The following is a 23,671-nucleotide window of genomic DNA, read 5'->3' on the forward strand; positions in this document are numbered from 1 at the left end:
TTGGGATTTAGGTTTTTAAGGACAAGATCTTTAAACCAAGATTGTTTGGAAAATTCAATTGCGTCGATACGCCATTTTGGTGCAGAAAACACATAGGGTGTGCTGCTAACTTAATTAGGGATCCTCAGCACACATTTCGATCTAATTCAAAGTGAGATCTATATATATCTTTAATGATAAGAAAATATTATTATAATCTACATGGACATTTTTAACACAAATCACCAAAAACAGTTGTTATACAGAAAATTCAAATTGCAAACACTTCGTCAAAGTTTCCATCGTGCTACCTAGATTCGCTGTTCTAACCGCAAGTAATCCTCCGATAACCGGATCCAACTAAACTTTTTTTTTGTAAGGAAGAAAAAAAGAGATAACGCGATAAAACCGTGATATAAGTTATAGGGTGAAACAAAATTTAATTATTCGCTAATATGTTTAATCGAAATATGCAGAATTCGTATCACTATTAAAAAAAGTTTTGATATTAGTTGCTAATGCTTGATACCTTTTTTCATATAGCTAGTATATATATAGCTGAAAATACGGAAAATACGGGATGAAAAAATATTAAGAGTTTAACTTGGTAGAATGCTATACAAAGTGAACGCTAGTTGCACCTTTTATTTCAAGATACGATTGACCAAAAACTTTTAAACTTTGTAGATCAAGGCTCTGAATTTTTACTTTTGGAGCGTAAATTTTGAATTATGTAACATTATTCCCAAGACAGCACACCTTCGCCATTTTTAACTATTCATAAACCATGATCTCATAACGGAATACAAGTATCGCAGTTAACAATCGATTGATTGATTTATCTCAAACAGGATGTCCAAAATTTGATAATAAAATGTTTTATTTTCACAGGTTTTTTTTACCATTTTAAAATAGGCACTCCGTATATTATTTGTGGTCGGATGCAGAACAATATTCATTGGCCATGTTTCAACGATTTTGATTAACAATAAACTTTTATGGAGATGCAAAATCCCCCAGTAAGTGAGCTATCAAGCTAATCAACGTGTAGGAAAACTTTATTTGTTTAAATTAATAAACTAAAAAACTGTAGACACTTATTTCAGTTATATAAAGAGAAAACTGAAAGTCTTGTGTTGCAATTTTTAGCGCGTGAATGACAAATCTTAATGGGAGGTTACAAACTCAAGGCGGCTTCACGAAACGTGCAGTATAGCGTTGCGTTACAGCTTCTAACTGGCACTTATGTTTGACAACTGGGTGTCTTGAACTTGTCATTTGAGATTAGTCGGGGTCTTACTCTTCAGCAAGCTTGAGTGGTTGGGTCGATTTGGATGGCTTGACCTCTCTTCGTATCGTTGAGCTTGAACGGGAGTTTGCAATAGTCCAACAGGTCTAAGATCTTTGGCATTTGATGCATTTAGAGACGTGGTCGGCGCACCTTTGAAAGGTACATTCTACACCAAAGAGCCATGCAAGGTTGAAGTCGTGATACTTGCTTAGTATATCTGTGATTTTTGACTTTGACACTACTTGTTGTACTTCTTCTTGATCTCGAACAGGATTCCGTTGTTCATGGTATAACTTCTTTCGGTAATCTAAATCTTTTTTATCCTCTTCGAAACATGCACTGATCTTTGATAAAACATTAGGAACCGTTTCAAGAAGTTGGATCTGGGTTTTTCAACATTAAAATAGCGTAAACCGCAGACAGCAAAGTTACTAGGAAATCATCTGACATACATACATACATACATAGGACCGGCGCACTATTGGGCCTTTTTTACCGTAGATTCCACCATTTATCTAAAGAACAAATTTGAATTTGTTATTTAGGAAATAGCACCTCTCGGGAGGGTTTGGACTACTCACCCTAAAGCAAAGGAAAGTTGTGAGCAATATATAAATAATATATATAAATAGGTTAACAGAAGTTATGGAATATGACTTAAATTTAAATTTAAACTAACCAAATATTTGTTTCGATTCGTATGTCATACGGTTGAAGAGCTAGTGCCCATTTTGCGAGTTGTCCGGTTAGTGACTTGAGGCACGTTAGCCATGATTACCACTTTTTAAAGCTAAGACAAATTCAAATCTTTTTTGTTTGATTTTCTTATGTAATTCCATGCCATAAGCTAGATTAATAAGTAAACTATTAATTAAAGTTCGTACTTTTTTTTTCAAATTTCGACTGTCCGTTTTCCTAATACTGTAACTCATTGCCCTTGCTTTGGGACACTCGGTAGAATACGATAGCCGTTATATTTGAACAAATACGAGATAAACAATACGTGCAAAAATAGGATGCCCGAAAATAGTAACACAAAGAAAATTCCGCAGCATTTGTCGCATATGCATCCTTATCGCGAGTTATTTACAAGAGAGATAGACGACTTTTAATTGAACGTAGGTATTTTATGTGAAACCTACGCAGATGTTCGAGCGGCGCGCATGACAGATGACTTTGTCAATCGGCAGTTTTTCCTACTTTTTAATAACCCGGACAATTAACCGTTTAAAAAGATCCAAGCCTTTAAGATCTCGCATTTTCAGTTTATTTTTGGTGTACCTCGGTATATAAACGGTCCGATTCAGTATCAAACGGCAAAGTCGGGACCATCCGGTCTGTTTTTCCAGGTGAATAACTTATTTGCGCGAAAATGTTCCGCTATTAATGATCTATTTATACTTGCACATTGTTTACTCTTCGGTATAATTTCAGCTTTTTCGTCGTCCAAACTGGTATCCGAGTCAAGGATTTAACTGTCTTTGAACTTTGCTTTGAATGCAGATTGTTCCGAAAGCGAGCACACGAGTCGGTCTACAAGTTTGAAATAACAAACGCGAAGCTCCTAAAGTGGCACTAGGCCGCAGGAATTATTGTTATCTCTGACGAAACCTTGCTAATCTGGGTGAAGTTTTAACGGGTTATCGCAGATGGACGGAAAAGAAGATTTGAAAATAGGGGTGCACAGTCAACATACGAGAATTTTGAAAGAGGTAAGTGGGGAAAACTCACGTAATTATATTTTTTTAACAGTCTAAAAAATGATGAAACAAAATCTTATCAAACTAAAAATTACAATTTTATTAAAAAAATACTAAATAAAAATATAAATACAGAAACAGATTAAAAAAAAATAATTATAAAAAACAAATGACAAATTATTATTAATTAATTATACAAAATTACACAAACCTAATACACCACTTTCCTTGCAATCAATATCCTTTTTTTTAATTATCTAAGTACCTATCCAACTGTCTTTCTAATATTGTCAAAAAAAATTATATAGGGTGTTTTCTTATTGAATGTCAATAATTAAGGGGACTATTTTTGGATCTATTTTAAAAATAAAACTTCACATGAACATATGTCCTAAACATCTTAGCTTTTGACATACAGGGTGTTAAAGTTTTCAAAAATAAAATATATAATTTTAATATCTGTAATACCACTTTAGATATTATAATCAAATTTGACACACCTGTACCATGTATCAAGAGGCATTATATAGTGTACCACAATATTTAAATTACACCAGTGGCGGGCGTACGGAATTTTACCTGTCTATTTCGGCCGACATTGATGGTACGCCACTGATTTCTCTCAAAATGAACATCATTCTTACAATCACCAATCATTTCTAATTTCTTGATTTTTTTTCAATCTGATGTACGATTTTCGCTTAAAAAAATAAAAACCTCCTGTCTACATGGTCATAACAATATCGTTAATATTGATTCATAATACATGTGTGCCAAATTTCATTAAAATATCTAAAGTGGTATTACATTCAAAAATATATTTAATTTTCAAAAACTTTACCACTCTGTATCTCAATATTTAAGAAGTTTATGACATATGTTCATAAAATATTTTCTTTTTGAAAAGGACCCAAAAATCGACCCCTTCATTATTGACATTCAATTAGAAAACGCTCTGTATAGTTGTGTCACTGGACGTAATTTTATATACCAATATTCCAAATGAAATTATAACTACAGTTCAAAAAAGATCAAATTTCTCTTTTATTAATATATTTTATACAAGCGGTTAATCGAACATTAAATAATTGTTTTCAATATCGAGAAAACATTTACCAATAATTAATTGGATGACTGACCAATTTCACCAACAGTGGGACAACTTGTGCCGGAATATTTAGAAGAAAATGAATATATTTTTTTAAATTATTGATGATTGTTATGACAGCTATACGAAAAAATCAATGTGCTATTGAATTTGAAAAAGATAAAAAATGGATATATATAAGATATATAAATAATAACTGAGCAATCAGAAAAATGCCCTTATTGGTGGTTTAACAAACCAAATTTTATAAAAAATCAAATAGGTTTTTTTTTTCCTTTTTTTCCTCAAAGAAACTTCCACAGGCTATTATAATTCTACTTACAAATCTTCTGCATTTTTCCTGCGTCGGTTATTGATAAATCGAACTTGCTGATGTTTCACCAATCATTCTGTTGGCTTCTTCAGAGCTTAACTGTTTCTGGTTGTTTAGGGATTTCTATGGATTCGCAGATTTTTCTTTGGTAGAAGAATTGATTACATTTAATAATTTTAGTTTGGTCTAGTCTTATTACTCTTTAATTTTCTTTGAGCCTAGTTAAATGTTTCGTCCGGTATCTGCATTGTATTCTTTGCCGCATATGCATGGAACGTAAACTATATTTTGCCTTTGACGCATCAAAGATGTTGAGAGATTTTTGGACATGTGGTTAACCTGTTTTTAGCATTATATTTCTAAAGAACTTTTTATATGCGGTCAGTGATGTTTTGAATGTAAGAAAAGACTACACTGGCAAGCGTGGGGTTTCTTTCGAACTGATTTTCTTTTAAAGGTTGTGGTGCAGTTTATTTTATAACTCTTAATAAGTCTAATGTGGAAACGATTTGAGAGAATAGCAAATATTAAATTCAATTATTAATTAATTATTTATTACTAATAACATAATACATTTATTTTATTAATAATATGATTATATTATACATAGAATAATAAAATATTAAATAAATGAATTTAAAAAAATAATAACAAATAATAAAATACGCCACATCAGTCTGGTGTATTTTAGGTTGACTCTTCTCCCTATATTTCACTTTCTGGTTTATTTCTCCTCTTGTCTACTCGATCTGTGGACATACTGTATATAATGTTCCATGTAACCGACTTCCAACCAAATAGTAGGCTTTTTTTCGAGTGTAAATTTAAATAACTCTTAAAACGAATTCATCATCCATTGAGAAATTGTGGGCTTTGGTGAAATCTAATTTTGGGGATACCCTGTATATATTATTCTCCAATCCGACGAATCCGTGAATCCCGAGCCCGAACTTAAATAATGACCATCTTGTCGCGCGTTTCATTTTAATGTCATGTTACTTTCTTGTTTTACATTTAGAAACGTCGAAAACATTTATAATATTATTTGCATCCTCCAATGTCGCCAACAAGGCCGGTACGAGCTACTGACTAATCGCAAAAGAATTGAAAATTACTTACCATTTTCGACCTAATGTTAAATTTTGATTTTGTTACCAATATGATTTACAACATTAAAATCTTTCGCGTCTTTATGGTTAATAAACGGTAACTTTATCTTTGTCATCAAATCGAAAGTAATTCCTTCAATCTGCTTGAGATGATTCTTCTGGATGAAATGAAGATCTTTGGACAATATCATTGCATACCATCGTTAGCCAGAGCCACCAAAAACATTTTAAAATCAAGTTTCTTTCTAGATGAGGTTATAGTTTCAAAAGTATCCTAAAATTGGTGATAGTTGGTTAAATAGTAGTTCCGACGATATCAAATGACATCTCGTTATTGTTATTAACTTCAAAGTTAACTTTGAAAATAACGAAATTGACATTTAAAGTAACTGACCAAAAACTCTTTATTTAGGCGATGTATGCATTATTTTATACTTTATTTAAAGCAGTCGCAGATGATAGGAGGATGTTCGTCCTTATTAACCGATAGTGTTTAATGTCTAAGCGCTCTTGCTGTTACTAAAAAGTAGTAAATATTTTGTTGTCATTTAACTATTCTATAACTGTCAATTAATTAAATTCGTTTATTTTACTAGTCTTTTGGTTTGCATTGATGTCTGATTTGGTTAATTAATCTTTGAATGTAAATATCAACAAAACAATGCAACAGCTTGCCCAACAATCAAAATATTAGAATTTCTGAATACCGTGTATAGTGCGTTCACAGATAAATAGTTTCGACCTAATGATAATAAAAAGGGGTCCTACCTCCAGGTGTAAAAACGATTTTATGAGAAGTAGGTAAAAATATGTCTTTATATTGTGGATATTGTATTTTTAAACATCTAGTATTAATTTCTCATAAAAAAAGACCAGTACTAACGCATTCTTCTTTTGTCAAATATTCATTTTATATACTTTGTGATGCATATTTCGGTAACACGCTATATCTAAGATGCAGTAAGGTGTACGTAAATAATTCCACGATTACGAAACAACGCGTCCCAACGTGTAGGGACCGGCTGCGATGGACAGTACTGTCGTCTATTTTCATGGGTTTTCATAAAATCAGGGTGGGATTATGGCCCTGCAGTGCATCGAAAGTCATCGGAAAAATTTTTTACATTTGGTGATAAAACAAACAAAAACTACAAAAACATTTAAAATTAGTGATAGTGATGATATACATGAAAGTGAACTATATATCTGAGGAGGAACAGGGCGAAAGTGTTCCAAATAGATTCAGAGAAGACTCGTCAGTTGTTATAAAGGAAGACTACATGGTCCGCGCGCGAGTGGTTTAATTTCCACGAAAGGTCGATTATGCAACAACTCTTGAAGAACTAGTGACCCGAAAAAAACGCGTCGATGAAACGATGATGCGTTATTATCACACGAAACTTTCATTGACGCAACTGTGTAGGGTGGATGACGAGGCTACCATTTCGTTTACAATTAAAGTTTTACCGTTGGAATTACAGCCAAATGCTCGCACTTTGAAATGTAATTCGTCGGATGAACTCTATTCGTCGCTGAATTCTTGTCCAGGAATTCCGGCGAAACGCGCCAAGATAGAGTATGTTACGCAACCAAGGTCTTCTAATTACAACCTCAAATGTTATTCTTGTGGAAAAATGGGACATATTGCCAGCCAATGTCGTAAAAAGCAGGTTTTGCTTTGCTATTCTTGCCATAAACCGGGACATAAGAGAGATGACTGACAAAAGGACAATTATGATTAACAATAAAGTAAACGCGAAGTTCGTGAAAGGCAAATTAAACTAATTGACAGTTCCAATGTTAACAATGTCTATAAAAAAGAGTGCTTTATCAATGGGAAATCCGCAAAGGGGTACGTGGATACTGGTAGTTGGGTGAATATCGTATTCGTAGGATTTTGTAAAAAAAAAAACACTTTATCAGTGACCCAAAAAGGAAACGTGTTAAAAGGTTTTGACGGCAATAAAGTCACAAATAATTTGCAAAGTGCTTTTACCTTAGGAATTGATGGATTACACTTGAATGTCAACGACGTAGTCACCAACGCGGACATAGATAATATTGACTTGATAGTGGGGTGGGCCGTAATAAATCGTGACGAAGTAACTTTTACTGTGACTGAATATGGGTCACAATTGACTCACCAGATTAAAAATTCACATAAAGAGATAAACGTTGTCGAAAATACTGTATGTCCTACAATGGTGTTAAAAAATTTCGGGTGTGGCAAATGTGAACATCATCGCCGCCGATAATTCGGCTGAACACCAAACGATACCAACTTGGTCAAGCTCTCATTTGCATACCTGGTGGAGTGTTCCGAGTCCAATGAAGTTCCATTCTGTTGCTCAACTTAGGGGAAGATGCTGTCAGACTTCCTATGGGATATATCGTGGGTCGCTGTGAGAAATATGACGAGGTTGTGGAAGCATTAAGTAACAAAGTGGTCTGGTTGTTTCGCTGGTACGAGTAGTGACTTAGGCACTGTTCGTTTTGGAGAGATGAAAATTTCTTTGCTTGAACATTACAACCAGGTGTGTTATAGGTCATATAAATTGCCATTTAGGGAGAGAGAGATTGCGAGGGGTTGAATCCAGGTGTGATAAGAGAGTCTGAATTGGAGTTCGCGAGTCTCGTGGTGCTGGTAAAGAAAAATAACGGAGACTATAGGCTCTGCGTTGACTATCGAGCTCTGAATAAAATCATGGTTAAGGAGACATTTTATCGGAACTCTTGGATGTGGGTTGAATGCTTTCGGTATTTCCCCTAGCCTTAGAAAGATAGATGCTGTTGAGAAGTTCAAGAGGCCTAAAAATGTTGGCGATTTTTGAGACTCGCTTGATATTTCCGGAAGTTTATTCGAAATTTTGCCACTGTCGTTTTGACTTTGACGATGTTGACTCGGAAAAATATACCTTCTATTTCAGCAAATGACCAAAAAAAACCTCTTAGGCAATTAAAGCGGTATTAGTTGCTAAACTGATTTTGGTATCTTTTGACCAAAGAAAGAAATCAGGTTCACACGGATGCGAGTTCTTTGGGTATCGGAAGTATTTTATTGCAAGTGCAGGAGGACGGAAGTTTGAGACCGGTTGCTTATTTTAGCTGGCATGACCAGCTAAGAAGGTCTATCGCAGCTATGAACTTGAAATTTTGGCAGTCATTGAATCACTGAAACGTTCCCGGATTTATCTCTTGGGTTTTGAATTTAAAATAGTTACTGCTTATCTTGCTTTTAGGTACATTTTTTCAAAACGGGATTTGATCCCAAAGGTAGCTCGTTGGTTACTACAGGTTCATGAGTATAACTTCGAAATAATTCATAAACCTAGAACGTCCATGCAACATGTCGATGCTTTAAGTAGGAATGCTCGCGGGCCTCATACCGTTAGTAGTAGGAAGTGTGAGCAGTGAAGACTGGTTCCATAGAGTCCATATGCAACTGCAACGGCACCATATTATCAGGCAGCTGGTACAAGCGGGATTGGAGAGTAGTCAGATGAATCGGACGGTTCTTTGGGCAACATTATTGATAATGACGACCTGATAGATTTACTGGAAAGTTAAAATATGTAGATGAGTGTGTATGTGTATTATTTAAATAATGTGGTGAGTGAAAGAATCCGGTACAGGACGGTTTTATAATGACCTGTGGTGAGTTAAAGAATCCAGTACAGGACGAATTTATAATGACATATTTATAATGTCATGTGGTGAGTTAAATAATCCGGTACAGGACGGCTTTATAATGACCTCTGCTGAACGAACCCTCAGCCTCAGTAATGATTTGTGAAGGGTTAGTCGGTACAGGACGGCTGAAAATGATCTGTGTTGTTGTGGTAATTATATTGACAGAATTTGGAGCTATGTAGTGAAAAGCAGAGACTTTGATGCATCAGGCTGTTTGTTGGTTTTTTAGATTGTTGCAGGATAGTGTTCCACGCGAAGACGCCTGTTTTTTTTAGTCCACAACTGTCGTCTTAGTACCGTTACGTTACTTTTTTGAAGATTATGACACAGTGATGATTTATTATGAAAAAAGTTATACTACATTTACTTCTTCAAAGAAACTTTCACAGACCACTATTTACAACTCATCTGGATTCGTCCATCATACTGTTGGCTCCTTCACTTATTTTGAACATGAAATCACAATAGTTGCTTCTTAAAAAATTAAGTTAAGGTGACTTTACTTTTGTATAGATCCCGAAGTGGCATAAGATCTCCGTATAATTTTCGAAATCTGATTACTGAACCTAAGCTTATCATCAAAAACAATACTAATATTTTCGTATTCCTTAACAACGGCTATTCGGGATCGCGAATGCGATTGCATTCTATTTTTTCACATAACTTTCTTGTTCGTACCGTTCCGTTACTTTTTTCGAAGGTTATGTTGTCTTCTTCAGAGCTTAACTGAAACTTTTTGGCGTCCTACTCTGTACCTCCTTATAACTATTTGAGGAAGAAGGTGGATTCTCGAACTTTTCTGTGGTAGAAGAATTGACACATGCAATAATTTTAGTTTGGTCGAATAATATTTGATGTCCGGTTTTCATGATCATGTTCGGCAACTCTTGATGAATTTATTTGTCGTAATCTTAAGACTCTTTCATTTTCTTTTAGGCTAGTTGATATTTATCGTCCTGTCTGGTTTTAACGTTATATTTCTTAAGAACTTTATATATGTATTGAATGCGGAAGTTATTTGAGGGAAGAGCAGATGTTACTTGTTATTTATAAAGAGTTGATAACCGTTGACTTCTGAGCCGGGTGGTGATGTGATATAATGCGAATAAGAATATCTAAGAATGGGAGAGTATTATTAGTTTTTAATTCAATGATACAAGCGTATGTTAGGGTGTAAAGAGTTTAAATGGTTAAAAAATTCGCGAAGGAATTTTCGATTATCAAGCCAAATAACAACTATCAACGTAGCGTTTTCTACTCAAAAGCTTTCATAAATATATTTGTGAGATTGAAGATCGTTGTTATGTTTTTGGAAATTTGTAACTGTACTGGGGAAATATTCCGTTGCAGGAAGACGAGGTGTGGATCTCTAGCGAAGACCTGAATACCGAGAACAGCAGCGAAGACGACGGCTCCGCCAAACCGTTCAACCCTAAGAGGAAGGTGAAACAGAAAAACCGCAAACGGTCCACGCCGAGCGTACAATTTCAAAAGGTTCCCGATTATCGAGCTGTTATTTTTCCGGATTTTTTGAAAAAACCGGAGGTCGACAAGACGCGTCCCATCACTCCGGATTCGGAAGACTCCGACGTCGCGCTGCCTCCCATTTCTTCCTGCACGTCGGCCGCCAAATTGAAGGACGTGGAGGACTGGAGACCAATGAGAGGGGCTTTGTCGTCGAAGCAAGACGATTCCGGTACGTCTATACAAGTATAGATCGTTAAATTAATAACTAAAAATGTGTAAAAAAAGAATATGTGATATTGTATTGTTTATTGGTATAATAAGGTGAATTATAAATATCTCAGAATTTTTTAGAAACAAATCAGAATCCCTGAAAAAGAGGTCACAATTTTGGAATTCATTCAGAATTTCTGAAAAACAAGTCCGAATTTCCGATTTCCGAACTCGGAAAATTAGACATTCTGACGTATCCTATTTTTTATTTTTGGTGGCCTTTCGCGCTTTCGTAATATTGTATTGCGCGTCCTGCAATTTACGACACATGCCATTTTTTTATTCTTAAAAATTGAAATCTAATTTGCAAATTGTATATTGAATATATTTTGGCGATACTGAAGAGGCAATTCTTCCAAGTTGTATAAGAATATCTGTTACATTATATAATTCCATAATTTGACATGGCTCACCAAAAATTCACTTTTGAAGAAGCCACGGCCCTGTTTGCACTAAGGATTTGGAAAACTTACGCAGCAATAAAAGTTTTCGTCCTTTCGGCAATTTTGGATTATAAATATTTTCTGTTCGAAAGTCAATATTTTTCTTATTTTGAAAAATACGTCAAAATTATGAAAGGTGCAATCAAATAAAGTACGTAATAAAGAAAATTAGGAATTATTTTGATTTGAAATAAAAAATTTTAATTTGCGAATTTTTGCTGCAAAATCTGTAATATTTTGAAATTTAAAGAAATTGTATTTAACATTTTGTGTTTAAGCTGTAAAAAAGACCACTTTACTTTTTGGCAAATTTTACAATTTTGTATTTTTTTCGTATCCACAAAAAAAACAAACGTCAGGCCTTGCCAACCTTATTTTATTTATTTTTTTTGTAAAGAACGACTTTTTTGTCTACTCCATTCGTGGACATTCTGTATATTAATAAGGTTGTTAAGTATCTCATATTTTTCTAGACAACCCGAGTAGTTAATACAGTGCGACTAGATGGTGAAATGTTAAAAAATAAACGGAAAAAATAACTGAGGATTGATATTGTGATTGTTTCCGTGTCGTTGTTGCATTTGCACATTTATTACTCTTACTTATTTACTTAATTAAAAATGTGACTGTATAATGGCAATTTCCTGATTCCTTTGTTTGTATTCGTTTGACGCCGTAATTGCATGTAGATTATCATAACAAATCAATTATTGCGGCTAATTTATGTTTGTCTGTTTCCGCGTAAAAAAAACGCTGTTTATTAAACACGGTTTATTAGAAGTATCTAGAGAGCTGGGAGAGATGTAGTCAAATATTCGGTTGCGGTAGCCTAGTTGTCGCTTTGCCAGATCTACGGAAACGGACGGTCCTATAAACGCAAAGTAATAAAAATGAGAAATTTAATTTTGAAATGAGAAAGTAGCTAACACAAGCAAAATTCGTAAATTGTCACTATTACATTTCTGTAAAGAAAATTGATAGATAATTTATAGAAACAGTGCATGTCAAAGAAATTATTTTATTGGGTGTTGAAAATGCCTACCACTTGACAATATGCTAATTGGTTTAATAAGCCTTTCAAAACATTACTCAGGATATAGCTATATGGATCTAATTCTAAAGTTTAAATCATCTTAATTTTGTGGTGTTGAGATCCCGCAGACCATTCTATTGATCCTGTTCTTCCAATCCACTGTGGAGGATGGAGCGGAGCACCAAATCTATCTATCTGGCATATCAGGTTGATTTGGAATTGGAATTGCAGCAGAAACTGTATCCGTTAAGATTTTGGTAGAAGAAATGTATGCAAAATTTAGCTTAGATAGCCTTTTTTTACTGTATTTGTACTGTAATCTATTCCTTAAAGAGGAATAAAGTTAGATGTATGCGCAGAGTAAATAATCTATAGGGCATTCCATTAAAAATTCCAAAATAGTTATAATTTTAAGGTAGATCTGGGACCCTGCGACATTGAAGTTTTTCAAATGTAGACCTCATACTGACGGCAATCAGAATTCGATTTGGTACATTGAAATGATTCGACAAGCTTTACCAATAACTTCGATACTGAGGAATTGCCCAAATGTTTAACGTGGAGTGTCTAAACAGAAAATTTTGCATAATCATTTGAAAAGTTGCAAAAACAAACGTTAACTCTTTGTTTATTTATTGTATATATGCGTCTTGTAAGTAAGTGTAAATTTTATAACACGAACCAGATGATGCATTTTCGAATTTAGCAATCAGAGTAGTTAGTAACGTTAAGAGATATAATTTAGTCAGGTCTGTATATAAAATAATTTCTTAATTAAAAATAAATCTAGAATACTAATGGGGTTTCTTTTTGCCTTTCCCTTATGTTATTCATCCAATAAAAATAACTAAAAGTTTACCTTCCAGCGATTGATAATGTCCATTTTAATGTGTAAATTTTAATTTTATACAGGGTGATGCATTAATAATTGAAAAATATAAAGTGTAGGAATCCTGAGCTCAGGGCAATTATTTAGAAATTATTCACACCCACTACTTTAAAACTGTGACGCATCCTGTGACGTCAGATTTGGCGAAGAGTGAGTAATGTATAGTGTTTTCGCAGATAAATGGTTTAACCTCATTATGTTTAGAGGTAGACATTTATCGGTGTTTATTAGTGCTGGAGTTGTATTTATCTTCTTTAACACTTATTGGTTCGTAATCCTATGGGGCCATAATATCTTCAAGATCCAGCTGTACGACCATAGTTCAAAAGCTTGGAGTTTTGCTTTCTTCTGTCAGGGTTAAGGAGTCTTATATTTGTATTCAGTTTAAGGTAAGCTATGACCGAAGCCATCTTCAAGGAGGCACCTGACTGCTAACCAACTACTAACCTTTCCAATTCTACACCGAATCTCCAAAGAATTATTCCACGACTTCTCAGATAAAGTTGTTGTGAGACTCACTCGATTCCCGTCTGACGCATGTCTAAATTTGCTTCTCTGATGTTTTCTTCGCTAATGATCATTTAGTTTCACAAACTTCAATGTCAATTCCATAGGTTTTTGTTGTTTCTGTAACTTTATTGATAAAGTTTTCTGGGCTTTCTACTGAGTGGGAAAGCACTATTGTATCATCCGCATAAAGCAGGTTGTTAAGCGTGACTTCATTTAAGGAGATACCTTTCTGTATGTCTGTTAGTGCCTAACGAGAAATGTGCTTCTAGTACAGATTACAAACCATGGCAGAGATCACGAAACCGTGCAGACTTTCCACCTGATCTGAGAATTATTGCTATTATTCTCAGGTATTATAGATATACATCTATCGTTTGTTCATGTCTAACACTATTAAAGGCTTTTGGATAATCAATTAAATATACAAAAACCTTGCAGTCGCTTCTGCATTTTTGTACTAAAATTTGCTGAATGCTCTTAATGTTCTATAAACTCACTTGTTTTTATAACTTCTTTATTTGCTGCCATGTAGTTTGTGAAACCAAATCTCATCGAGGTAAATTATTCAACGATTTTCAGAATGGTATTTTCTTATATACTCATGCCACCATTTCTGTAATCGTTAGGATTCCATAACTGCTTCCCCCTTACCTATTTTGTGATAGTTCAAGTCCATTGTGGATAACACTTTTCAAAGGCTACGGAGTTCCTTTAGACTTTCTAGTATAGGTATCACTAAACGAACCAAAACATTCATTAGAAGCTAAATCTTTGCGCTCTCTTATTGTTTTAATGGTATTTTGACATTAATAATTTTCGCAGAAGTCAAGGAATTCTTAGCGAAATATATTATATATAGCAATAGCATATTATATATTAGCAATTATTTGATTTCAGAATTTTTCTTAATTATTATTAATTATTATTAATTAATAATTATTAATTACGATAAGATTTTATATAGTGAAATTCTGGTATATTTGTTCTGTCAGAAAAAAGGCGTTGTAATGAGTCTTCGCAATATTCAAGGACAGATGATGTTCATTCAACAAGTTTTTACAATTTCCTTGGCTTTTTTTTTAATGATACGTAACGATGTTTCTAAAATCAATATTAGACAAAACAACAACGCAGTAATACTGCTCACTTCCAATAACACTAGACTATGCTAAATGAAAGTTTCTGGCTACTACCAGAGGCGTATGTAAGATTGACGCTGTCCAAACTTTACGCCACTGACGGACCTGCCGTTTTAGTACAATTCTTTAAATAATCTTCAATTTCATTGTAATGATAAAATTATTATTTTATGATGAGACTATTCTCTGTATTAACAAAAAACACAACAATTGAGTCTCTCAGAAAGAACCATTAGAATCTAAGTAAAACAAAAATTTACCGTCATATCCGAATATTTTAAAAGCAGGAATCTAATGGGGGCACATGCAGGCAAGTCCGCGCGCAAGTGTGTGCAGGTAAGTCCGCGAGCAAGTGCGAAACAAATTGCGGCCACACACTATTCAGGTAAACCTCGAGGTTCACCAGTTGGTGGGGCCTGCTGCTGTGCGAAAAATGAAGTTGGCCTTCGCACTTGCTCTAAAAATCAGACACAATCTGATTCGTTTCGAGCCGCGCTTGGAACTGAACGCGCCTTGAGTTTTGACCCATACACATTCGCACTTACTCGCGTGTCTCGACCTGTACAGGCAAGTCTTAACACTTGCCTGCACGTGTATAGGCCGCTTAACGTTAATATGGCGGGTTTCCTTATAGAGTTTCGCTTCAACCAAGAGCATTTATGTGCGCCACGAAAAACGTCTAAACTTGCGGATGGGGCGGCGAACGGTCTCGAAATCTTCAGGACCCGAAAAAATTCTTCCAAAATTAAAAAAACGTTGAACTTTATTGCGAACTTGGAAAGCAAAATAAACGAAGCAATAGCGACATATCAGGTCTGTTCCGTTATATATTTGTTTATTGTTTAACGTTGACGTTTCTTCATTTAAACGCGAAGTTGTTTTCAAAACGGGTATAATAAAAGGGTATAATAAAAGAACTTATAACAAATAAATAAATCTTTTTAAAAACATGAAAATCAAAATTAAGTTACTACAACCAAAAAATGAAAAATAATTCCTTACAGGGTAATAGGCCAAAAAGTGATTGAATATGAGGTATGGCGAATATAAATATGAATTGTTGGAAAAAAATTATAAAAAATGAGTCATTTTATTTAACTATACAATAACCTTACTCTCAATTTACCTTTGACAATATCTATCCATCCCATATCTGCTCGATTTGTTTAATTTTGCAACGACCGAGTTGCCCTACAGGCACAGAATAAAGGATCATCTTGATTTGTCATTAGTCTTTCTATGGCTTGGCCCAGAATTCTGTTAACAATAAATGACAGAATTCATCAATTTTATAATAAAAAATGCATAAGCTTTCATTTCCGCATTAATATTAGCTGTTTAATGAAGCTAGCTATTTAGGTTGAGCGAACAGAACGGATTTCAATGGAACATGAAATGTGTAGAGAAATTTGCTCGAATAAAACAATGCTCGGAGGTGACACATCCAGATTTCTCAATTTGTGCCACGAGAATCAATCAATGGACATAAAGTTCTCGGATTGCAAACGTGGTAATCAATTTCCTTTTATCCCAGAAGATGTCTTAATTATGAACCCGTCTGAATAGACTAGTGCTTCAGCATTAATTACATATTTAGTTTTTGAAACTAAATTGCTTTATTTAGAGTCTGGAATTTCAATAAATAATAATTATAAAAATAAAAAAGAGTGGTCTAGTGCATCCACCATAAATGTAAAATTTTCTATACGATATGCATACTTAAACTCTTATCCGCATTTCTTGAATTTTGTTTTCCGGTACCGAAGAAAAATTTCCATTCGAAATGGAAAAGCTGTTAAATAATCATCGTAGAGCAGACCCTAAAGACCAATATTTGGCCAAACGGAATATCCGAGTAAGTTATTCTGTAGTTTGTAAATTAGAATTTTATCTAATGTTCAACTGCTTTTTGTCCTAAGCTCAATTCGATCCACTAGTGTAATTTAAATGTTTAAAAAAAAGTTTTATAATAAAATCATTTGAAATATATTATTTATATTATTATTATTTAAAATATATAATATTAGTTACCCAAAAATATACCTAATAATACCTATTAAAAATTTTAAAAGTATTTATCTAAGGCTAGCTTTACAATGACAATAAATTTATGAACTAATTGATGAATTTCTGAATGAAGTTCTTGATTAAACACACTGACTTTACAGTGGCAACAAGTTTCATCAATTGATCCGAAATCTCAAAAAGTCATATAACAGTTGAACCAAGTCGTAGTATTTGGAGATCATTTAGTTTTAGTTAGAAATGTTGTCCGACTCTGTTTTACGGGAAAATAAAAATTGTTGCTGTTTTTCATTAAATTAAATTAAAATCTAAACGTATTAAAATACTGTTTGGCCAAACTTGAAAAATTTACTTACACATATTTAATTATGTTTTTAATTTGATAAAATGTTCCAATAATTATTGAGCTTTGTCCGATAGTTGACTGGTGCCTAATTGCCGAGACACTAACCTTACACCTGGACGTGTTAATTTTTAACACAAACTAACGTTAGTATACTGTGTTTAAGACTATTCAAGTTGACGCACGCGTAAAATGTCAGAGTCAACTTGGCATCCCTGGCGCTTTAAGCGAGATTTTGCAGTTTTGTATTGATAAAACTTTTTCCATAGAACGCTAAAGAGGGCGTGATGGCTGGATTTTCGCTAACCGACGAAGAAAAGTCGAAAATTAGTCAACTTCTCGGAGACATAGGTGCGGTTTATATGTTTTTTTTTTCAATGTAGTTTAGTTGTTTTATTATATTATGTAGACAGCTATGAACTTGCCGATAACCTTGTCAATTCCGAGTGTGACGTGCCCGAAGATCAGACCAATGAAGTAACTGGCAGCGCATTTAAAGTAAACTACAGCGAACAAATGAGAATTGACGAAATTAATAACAAATTAAAAGTGAGATAATGTTTATATTTAATTTCAAACAACTATGATGGTTTGTGATTGTTTTATAGGAATTTGCTTCCACGAGAACAGAAGTGAAAAGTCAGACTGTAAGAAGTGTTGATGAAGTTTGGAGATTGTATGCCAGAGAAAAAGGGCTTAAAGATATCAATGCTCAGCTCGAGAAGTTGTATGAGAGTTTTAAATAAGACGAAGCAAAGCTGTCCAAATAAATACTATTCAAATATCGATCTACTATTATAAACATATCTTTGTTTTCCGGTTACGTTACTTGGATAATGGTACAATTAGATTTAAATAGATTTGAAAGAACTTTTTCACAATATATTTTAAATTTATTTTTAAAATTTAAATATAAAATATCTTTTAAATTTTTATTTAGTATATATTATTAAGCAATTTAGTATTAATAAGTAATTAAAACTGTTACAAATAATGCAAACTGTAGTAGATCTGATCATAATGATGCTCGAGAAAAAAAAATATTTCCGATAAAAAGTTGCAATGAAGAAATGTTTACAAAATCAAAATATACTTTATATTAAAGAAAAAGCAGCAAATTTTTAAAATCTACGATTTTTAAATTTTTCCCCATAGATCAGAAAATGCAGGTGCCATTCTAAATCTGATTATGACGCACACACGTCAAACGCTTGGGACAAGAACAATAGAGTCGCATAGTTCTTGTTTGATATTTCGTTCAAAATAATACCTATCTTCATAGTTTTTAATGCACACTTATATCTTAAGAATATGTGTTATTATGCTGAAAAACTTAACTCGCGAACTTTGGGTGGTTGCTACAACCTGGAGCAATAGGTTACTACTTTGTATCTGCTTATCGGTAGTGGTTTTGGTATTAAAGGGGGGCGCCCCCCGCAGACATCAAAGCACTTAGGCTACCAGATGGGCCCGTTGTGCCCCCAGACGGCGCTAGAGTGCGTCCAGAATGTTGTCCCTCCTATAGAAGGTCAGCGACTCCTTTAACACAATACCGTTCGGATCGATCAGGGCTGTTCCGTAGACTCCAAATCTTGCCATCTCAAATCAGGGCACTCGGTGAGCAGATGATACGGGGTCTCCTCCCCTTCCATGCACCACCTGCACTCCGGATCATCTCCAATGCCTAGCAAGCAAAGATGCCTCCTAAGCCTGCAATGTTCTGTGTAGGCCCCTGTTAGTTCTGGTCAGTCCAAGCAGCTCCCTGATCCGAGGGAGGGCGGGCCCATCCATCATAAGCCTCGCCTGCCTCATTCCCGGAGAAACCCACCACCGCCCGTTCTCTCACCCAGGCTTTCGAGAGCTCCCTGCCTCACGCACGGGGCGATCCCCAAGCGGGGCTCTGGTCCCATATGCCTGTACGAGGAGCCCTCCTTGGCGAAGGCATCCGCTACCTCATTGCCCCGGATCCCGGTGTGACCCGGGACCCAGACCAACGTGACATTCCTCGCCTCGGCACTTTCCTCGGTACCACTTTGCACTCATTTATCAACAAGGAGCGTGTGCGCACTGACTTTAGGGCGATAAGTGCATCCCTACCATCCGAGCAGAAGAATACCCTCCTGCTTCCGTGGTTGAGCCGAAGCACCTCTCTGGCCGCCATCAATATAGCAAAAATTTCCACCTGAAATACGGTGCAGTACTGGCCCAGAGCGATCCCGTTGTCTCGCAGTACTCTCCAGCTCCGGCCAAATCTCCAATTCTGGATCCGTCCGTGTACCAGACAAGTCCATCCCAGGATCCAAATCTGCCCTCTCTCCACTCTTCCCTTAATGGGAAGAGAAAGTTCCATTTGTCAAAGAAGATCATCTCAGGGCTCATGACGTCACTCGGCATGTCTATGACACAGACACACTAAAATGTCGTACGGGCCCCGCTTGAAGGTTCTCTCTCTCTCCAGAGTCAGAAGCTCGCTTGCCTGACAGCCGTCCTGGCCGCCTCCATCCGCAGCCGATCCGCCAGAGAGGGCAGACCCACCAGAGTCTCTAGGGCCATCGTGGGTGCCGTCCTCGTAGCGCCCGTTATGCAGAGGAATGCAAATCTCTCAAGTTTATTAAGAACTAGCTTTGCTCCTGCGCTTTTGGTCCCGGCCACCATGCCACTGCCCCATGCGCGAGCATAGGCACCGCCATGGTACCGTAGATCCAATGCATGATGTTTGACCCCAGGCCTCAAGTGTCCCCTAGCACTCTCCGGCACTCCCACAGAGCTCCAAATGCCGACCTGGTCCTTGATCTTATGTGTTCCTGGAAGGTCAACTTGGAGTCCAACCATACCACACAGTACTTGACACTTCCGCTTGCAGAAAGAGTCACCCCATCCATCGAAATGTTGAAGTTACGCTCCACCTTCCAAGATGACCATCTCCACCTTTCCAGGATTGACAGTTAACTTGCTGTCCCGGCATTATTGTGAGAATCTTGCCAATGCATCCTTCCCACGTCCGTCACCTGTGTCATTATCACAAGGTCGTCTGCATATGCCTAAGCATAAATCCCGTGTTCTTCCGTCAGAAGATACAATATCTCGTTCTCCACTAGGCACCACAGGAAGGGGGACAAGACCCCTCCTTGTGGACACTCCTGTGATGAGCCGATGGAGACCTGCTCCCCATCCAGTCTTGCCTCAACCCTCCGGTCGGTTAGCATGGAGCGGATCAATTTTATAATGACCGTCCCCACTCCAGTACGCTGCCTCGCCCTGCAGATCGAGTACAGGGCCGTATTATTGAAGGCCCCTTCGATGTCAGCGAACACGCACACCGACAGCCGTGAAGAGCCGAGCCCACAGACCCGCCGTTTCGGTACGCATGCTGGATTGGCTCTAAAGGGGCTTCCAGCTCCGCCCAGTCCGTCAGATATCGGTCCACAAGTCTCTCCAGAGTTTTCATAATGAAGCTGGTGAGGCCAACAGTTCCATCAGCGGGCTAATCAGGAGACCTCCGTTCCTTTGGAGCAGAACCGGAAATACTCTATGCCCGCCCGCGGATTTGAAGGGGCCAAAGCTGTCAATAGCCCACCTCAGCCTACTATGGGTAACCAACCACCCTCCTTGCCGTGGCATAGTCCCCCTTTTCCCTGTGTCCGGTGCGGCGGATCCTGGAAAGTGTTTGGTCAGCAACTGTTGTAGTGAGTCCGCTGGTCTTGCTGTGTAGCCACCGCCGGTCCTGCGGACCACTCCCAGTCTTCCCGCCGAGTACCCTAAGGAGCCTAGCCGCGTCCGAGGTATTCATTACTCCATCGCAGTAGCCCCTCCAGGCCCTTCTTTGTGATGCCCGTAGTTTTTCTTTGTACTGTTTATAGAGATCCCAGTCCGCACCTAAGTCGCTGCTCTTCGCTGTATTGAACAGCGTCTGCACCCTCCTCCTGAAACGCTCCAGGAAAGAGCTCCACCAAGAAGTCCTCCCTGCCCTATTTTCCTCCAGTCCCATGGTTAGTATGCAGGCTCTGGGATCGCCCCCTGAGGATTCGACACCATGCAGCGTCGACAGTTCCAGAGATAAGCCCCTAACCCTTGATTTTACAATCCAGGACTCTTGAATCAGTACAATGGTTGTACCGCCCTCCTAAATTTTCCTACATAAGTCAGCCGTTGCAACCCTGCTGTGTTGCAGGTTAATTTGTAGTATCCAAGTGAAGGTGTTGTTTCGGGAGTACCATGTGAGGGTCTCGATGCTACTTTCAACCCGAATCCGAGCCAGAGGTAGCACCTCCTTCCGCTTCCGCGTTCTGTCTGGTAGACCCTGATGAGATACCCCTGTCCACCTCCATCTGAGATTCCTCCTCGATTCTCTCTTTCTCGGAGGGCCCTCTGGAGGTCTCCTCCATAGAAACCGCGAGCGCTTATTCCACGACAGGCCCATCAATCTCCATGGACGAGCCCTCTTCGTGTGAGCCCTCCGCGGCTACCTGCATCCTTGGCGCCGCCAGGTTCACTTTAACCTGGGTCGTCAGGCAGAAGAGAAGTGAGCCCTTAGCCGTGATGGCGTTTGCCGATTTGTCGTCCACGCCCACCACCAACTTTGTGCCCCTTGCGTCCTCCATCCTCTGCCAGACCCTCCAGGCACGGCAATCTAGGCGATTCTGAGTTGCCAGGCAGTGGACTAGTGCCTCGTTCGAGACACCCACTCCCAGGCCCGGAATCCAGATCACCGCCCTTCTAAGCCTCAATCGTTCTGGATTGACTTACACCAGATTTACGTTTATCAGCTCCCTACGAAGCCACTCTCTGGTTTCCTCATCTATCATCTCTATCAGGAAGTGGCTCCTCCTCAGCCTAACCGAGCGTATCCGGGGATGGAGGTTGTTTTGCCCCCCTGCATGATATACATGCTTAAGTAGAGGTTAAGAGACCCTATGAGCAGTAGGTCCTCGGAATACAGGTCAGTTCAGATCCCCCCGCCACCGCTTGCGCTTAGGACCGAACCCCCCTGTCAGGGCCCCCCCGGGACGGCCTGCCTTTCCCGTGCCCAGCTTTTGCCCGGCCGGGAGTAGGCCGCCGACCCCCGGCAGGTGCATCGACCTGGGTGGTCTCTCCCATCTTTTTCTTCCGCTACCCGCCTGCCGTTTTCGGTGTGCCCTCTATGGATCCCTCCGTTGACGGCGTGGCAGGATTCCTGGGGGCCGGAGGAGAGCCCGTCCGCGGTTCCGGAACCATCACTGCAAGTCTCTTCCTCTTCGCCCTCCTTTTTGCTGGGGCGGTGTGTTGACGAGGTGGTATTCTCGGTTTGTACCGAGTCCTCCACCCCGTTCGCTTCTTGGGGACCCTTAGATCGCCCTTGTAGGGGACCTTCCTGAGAACATCCCTACTTGCTGGAGCCCTCCTGGGGCTCCTTCTCCCCGGTGCCTCGGGGTGGGGATAGGTAGAGACTGATCTTCTATCTAGCCATACATTCCCTAGGCTCGACCCCCCACCGTAGAATTTAAGATTTTTATTGAAGCTTACTCCTCTTGGTCCAAGTGGTTAAGCTCAGACCCTCCGCGTCGCGTGCCCAGCCGTCGAGTCGACACCCGATATATATATATATATATATATATATATATATATATATATATATATATATATATATATATATATATATATATATATATATATATATATATATATATATATATATATATATATATATATATATATATATATATATATATATATATATATATATATATATATATATATATATATATATATATATATATATATATATATATATATATATATATATAATACTTATTATATATTGTTATATCGTGCACAAGCCCTTAACCACGACACGATAGCTGGGAGGGTGAGCTGCTCCACGACTGGTTATTTGTTAGCCCTATTGGATTTTTACCTCCTCATGCCTCCTTATTCCCAGCCATCCAGACCCGAGATAGCCTGAGCTCCCCTATCCACCACCTACGAACGCGCCTCATGGATTGCTCAACCACAGAGGTTGTATCTGCCTATATATTGTTTGAAGGGGCGGAACTAAGGGGGACCTGAGTTGCAGTTAATGTTGTTTGGTTGCTTATAGATTTCTACTGTCTTTCTGATTTTTCTTTGGTAGAAGAATTGATTATATGCAAGAATTTTAGTTTTATCGAATAACATTTCATGTGCGGTTTCATGATTGTGTTAGGCAACTGCTGATGAGTTTAATAAACTTTTGATATTGCGTTAAGGTTAATTTTGTTTGCGAAATGAATGAGTACAGATTTTGTTTAGAATCAATTTTAAGCACGTACTTAGACGAAACAGCAGCAAATGGGTTTATTTAAATATGTGGCCACAATTATCGAGGTGAGTGGAAAAGTAGGATC

At 37.5% G+C, this 23,671-nt stretch overlaps 1 protein-coding gene across 1 annotated transcript; it reads left to right on the forward strand.

Annotated features, from left to right (window-relative positions):
- Positions 1–18,064, forward strand: LOC132706632 (uncharacterized). Its single transcript, XM_060678088.1, has 9 exons — positions 1–2,619; positions 2,705–2,982; positions 10,541–10,886; positions 15,576–15,754; positions 16,301–16,451; positions 16,708–16,796; positions 17,579–17,660; positions 17,719–17,858; positions 17,918–18,064. The coding sequence occupies exons 2-9, from the start codon at positions 2,920–2,922 to the stop codon at positions 18,053–18,055; spliced, it is 1,188 nt and encodes a 395-aa protein (XP_060534071.1). The 5' UTR covers positions 1–2,619; positions 2,705–2,919; the 3' UTR covers positions 18,056–18,064.
- The last annotated feature ends 5,607 nt before the right edge of the window (positions 18,065–23,671 follow it).

Source organism: Cylas formicarius, unplaced genomic scaffold, assembly GCF_029955315.1.
Source record: "Cylas formicarius isolate icCylForm1 unplaced genomic scaffold, icCylForm1.1 PGA_scaffold_10__41_contigs__length_53128322, whole genome shotgun sequence".
Classification (NCBI taxonomy): domain Eukaryota; kingdom Metazoa; phylum Arthropoda; class Insecta; order Coleoptera; family Brentidae; genus Cylas; species Cylas formicarius.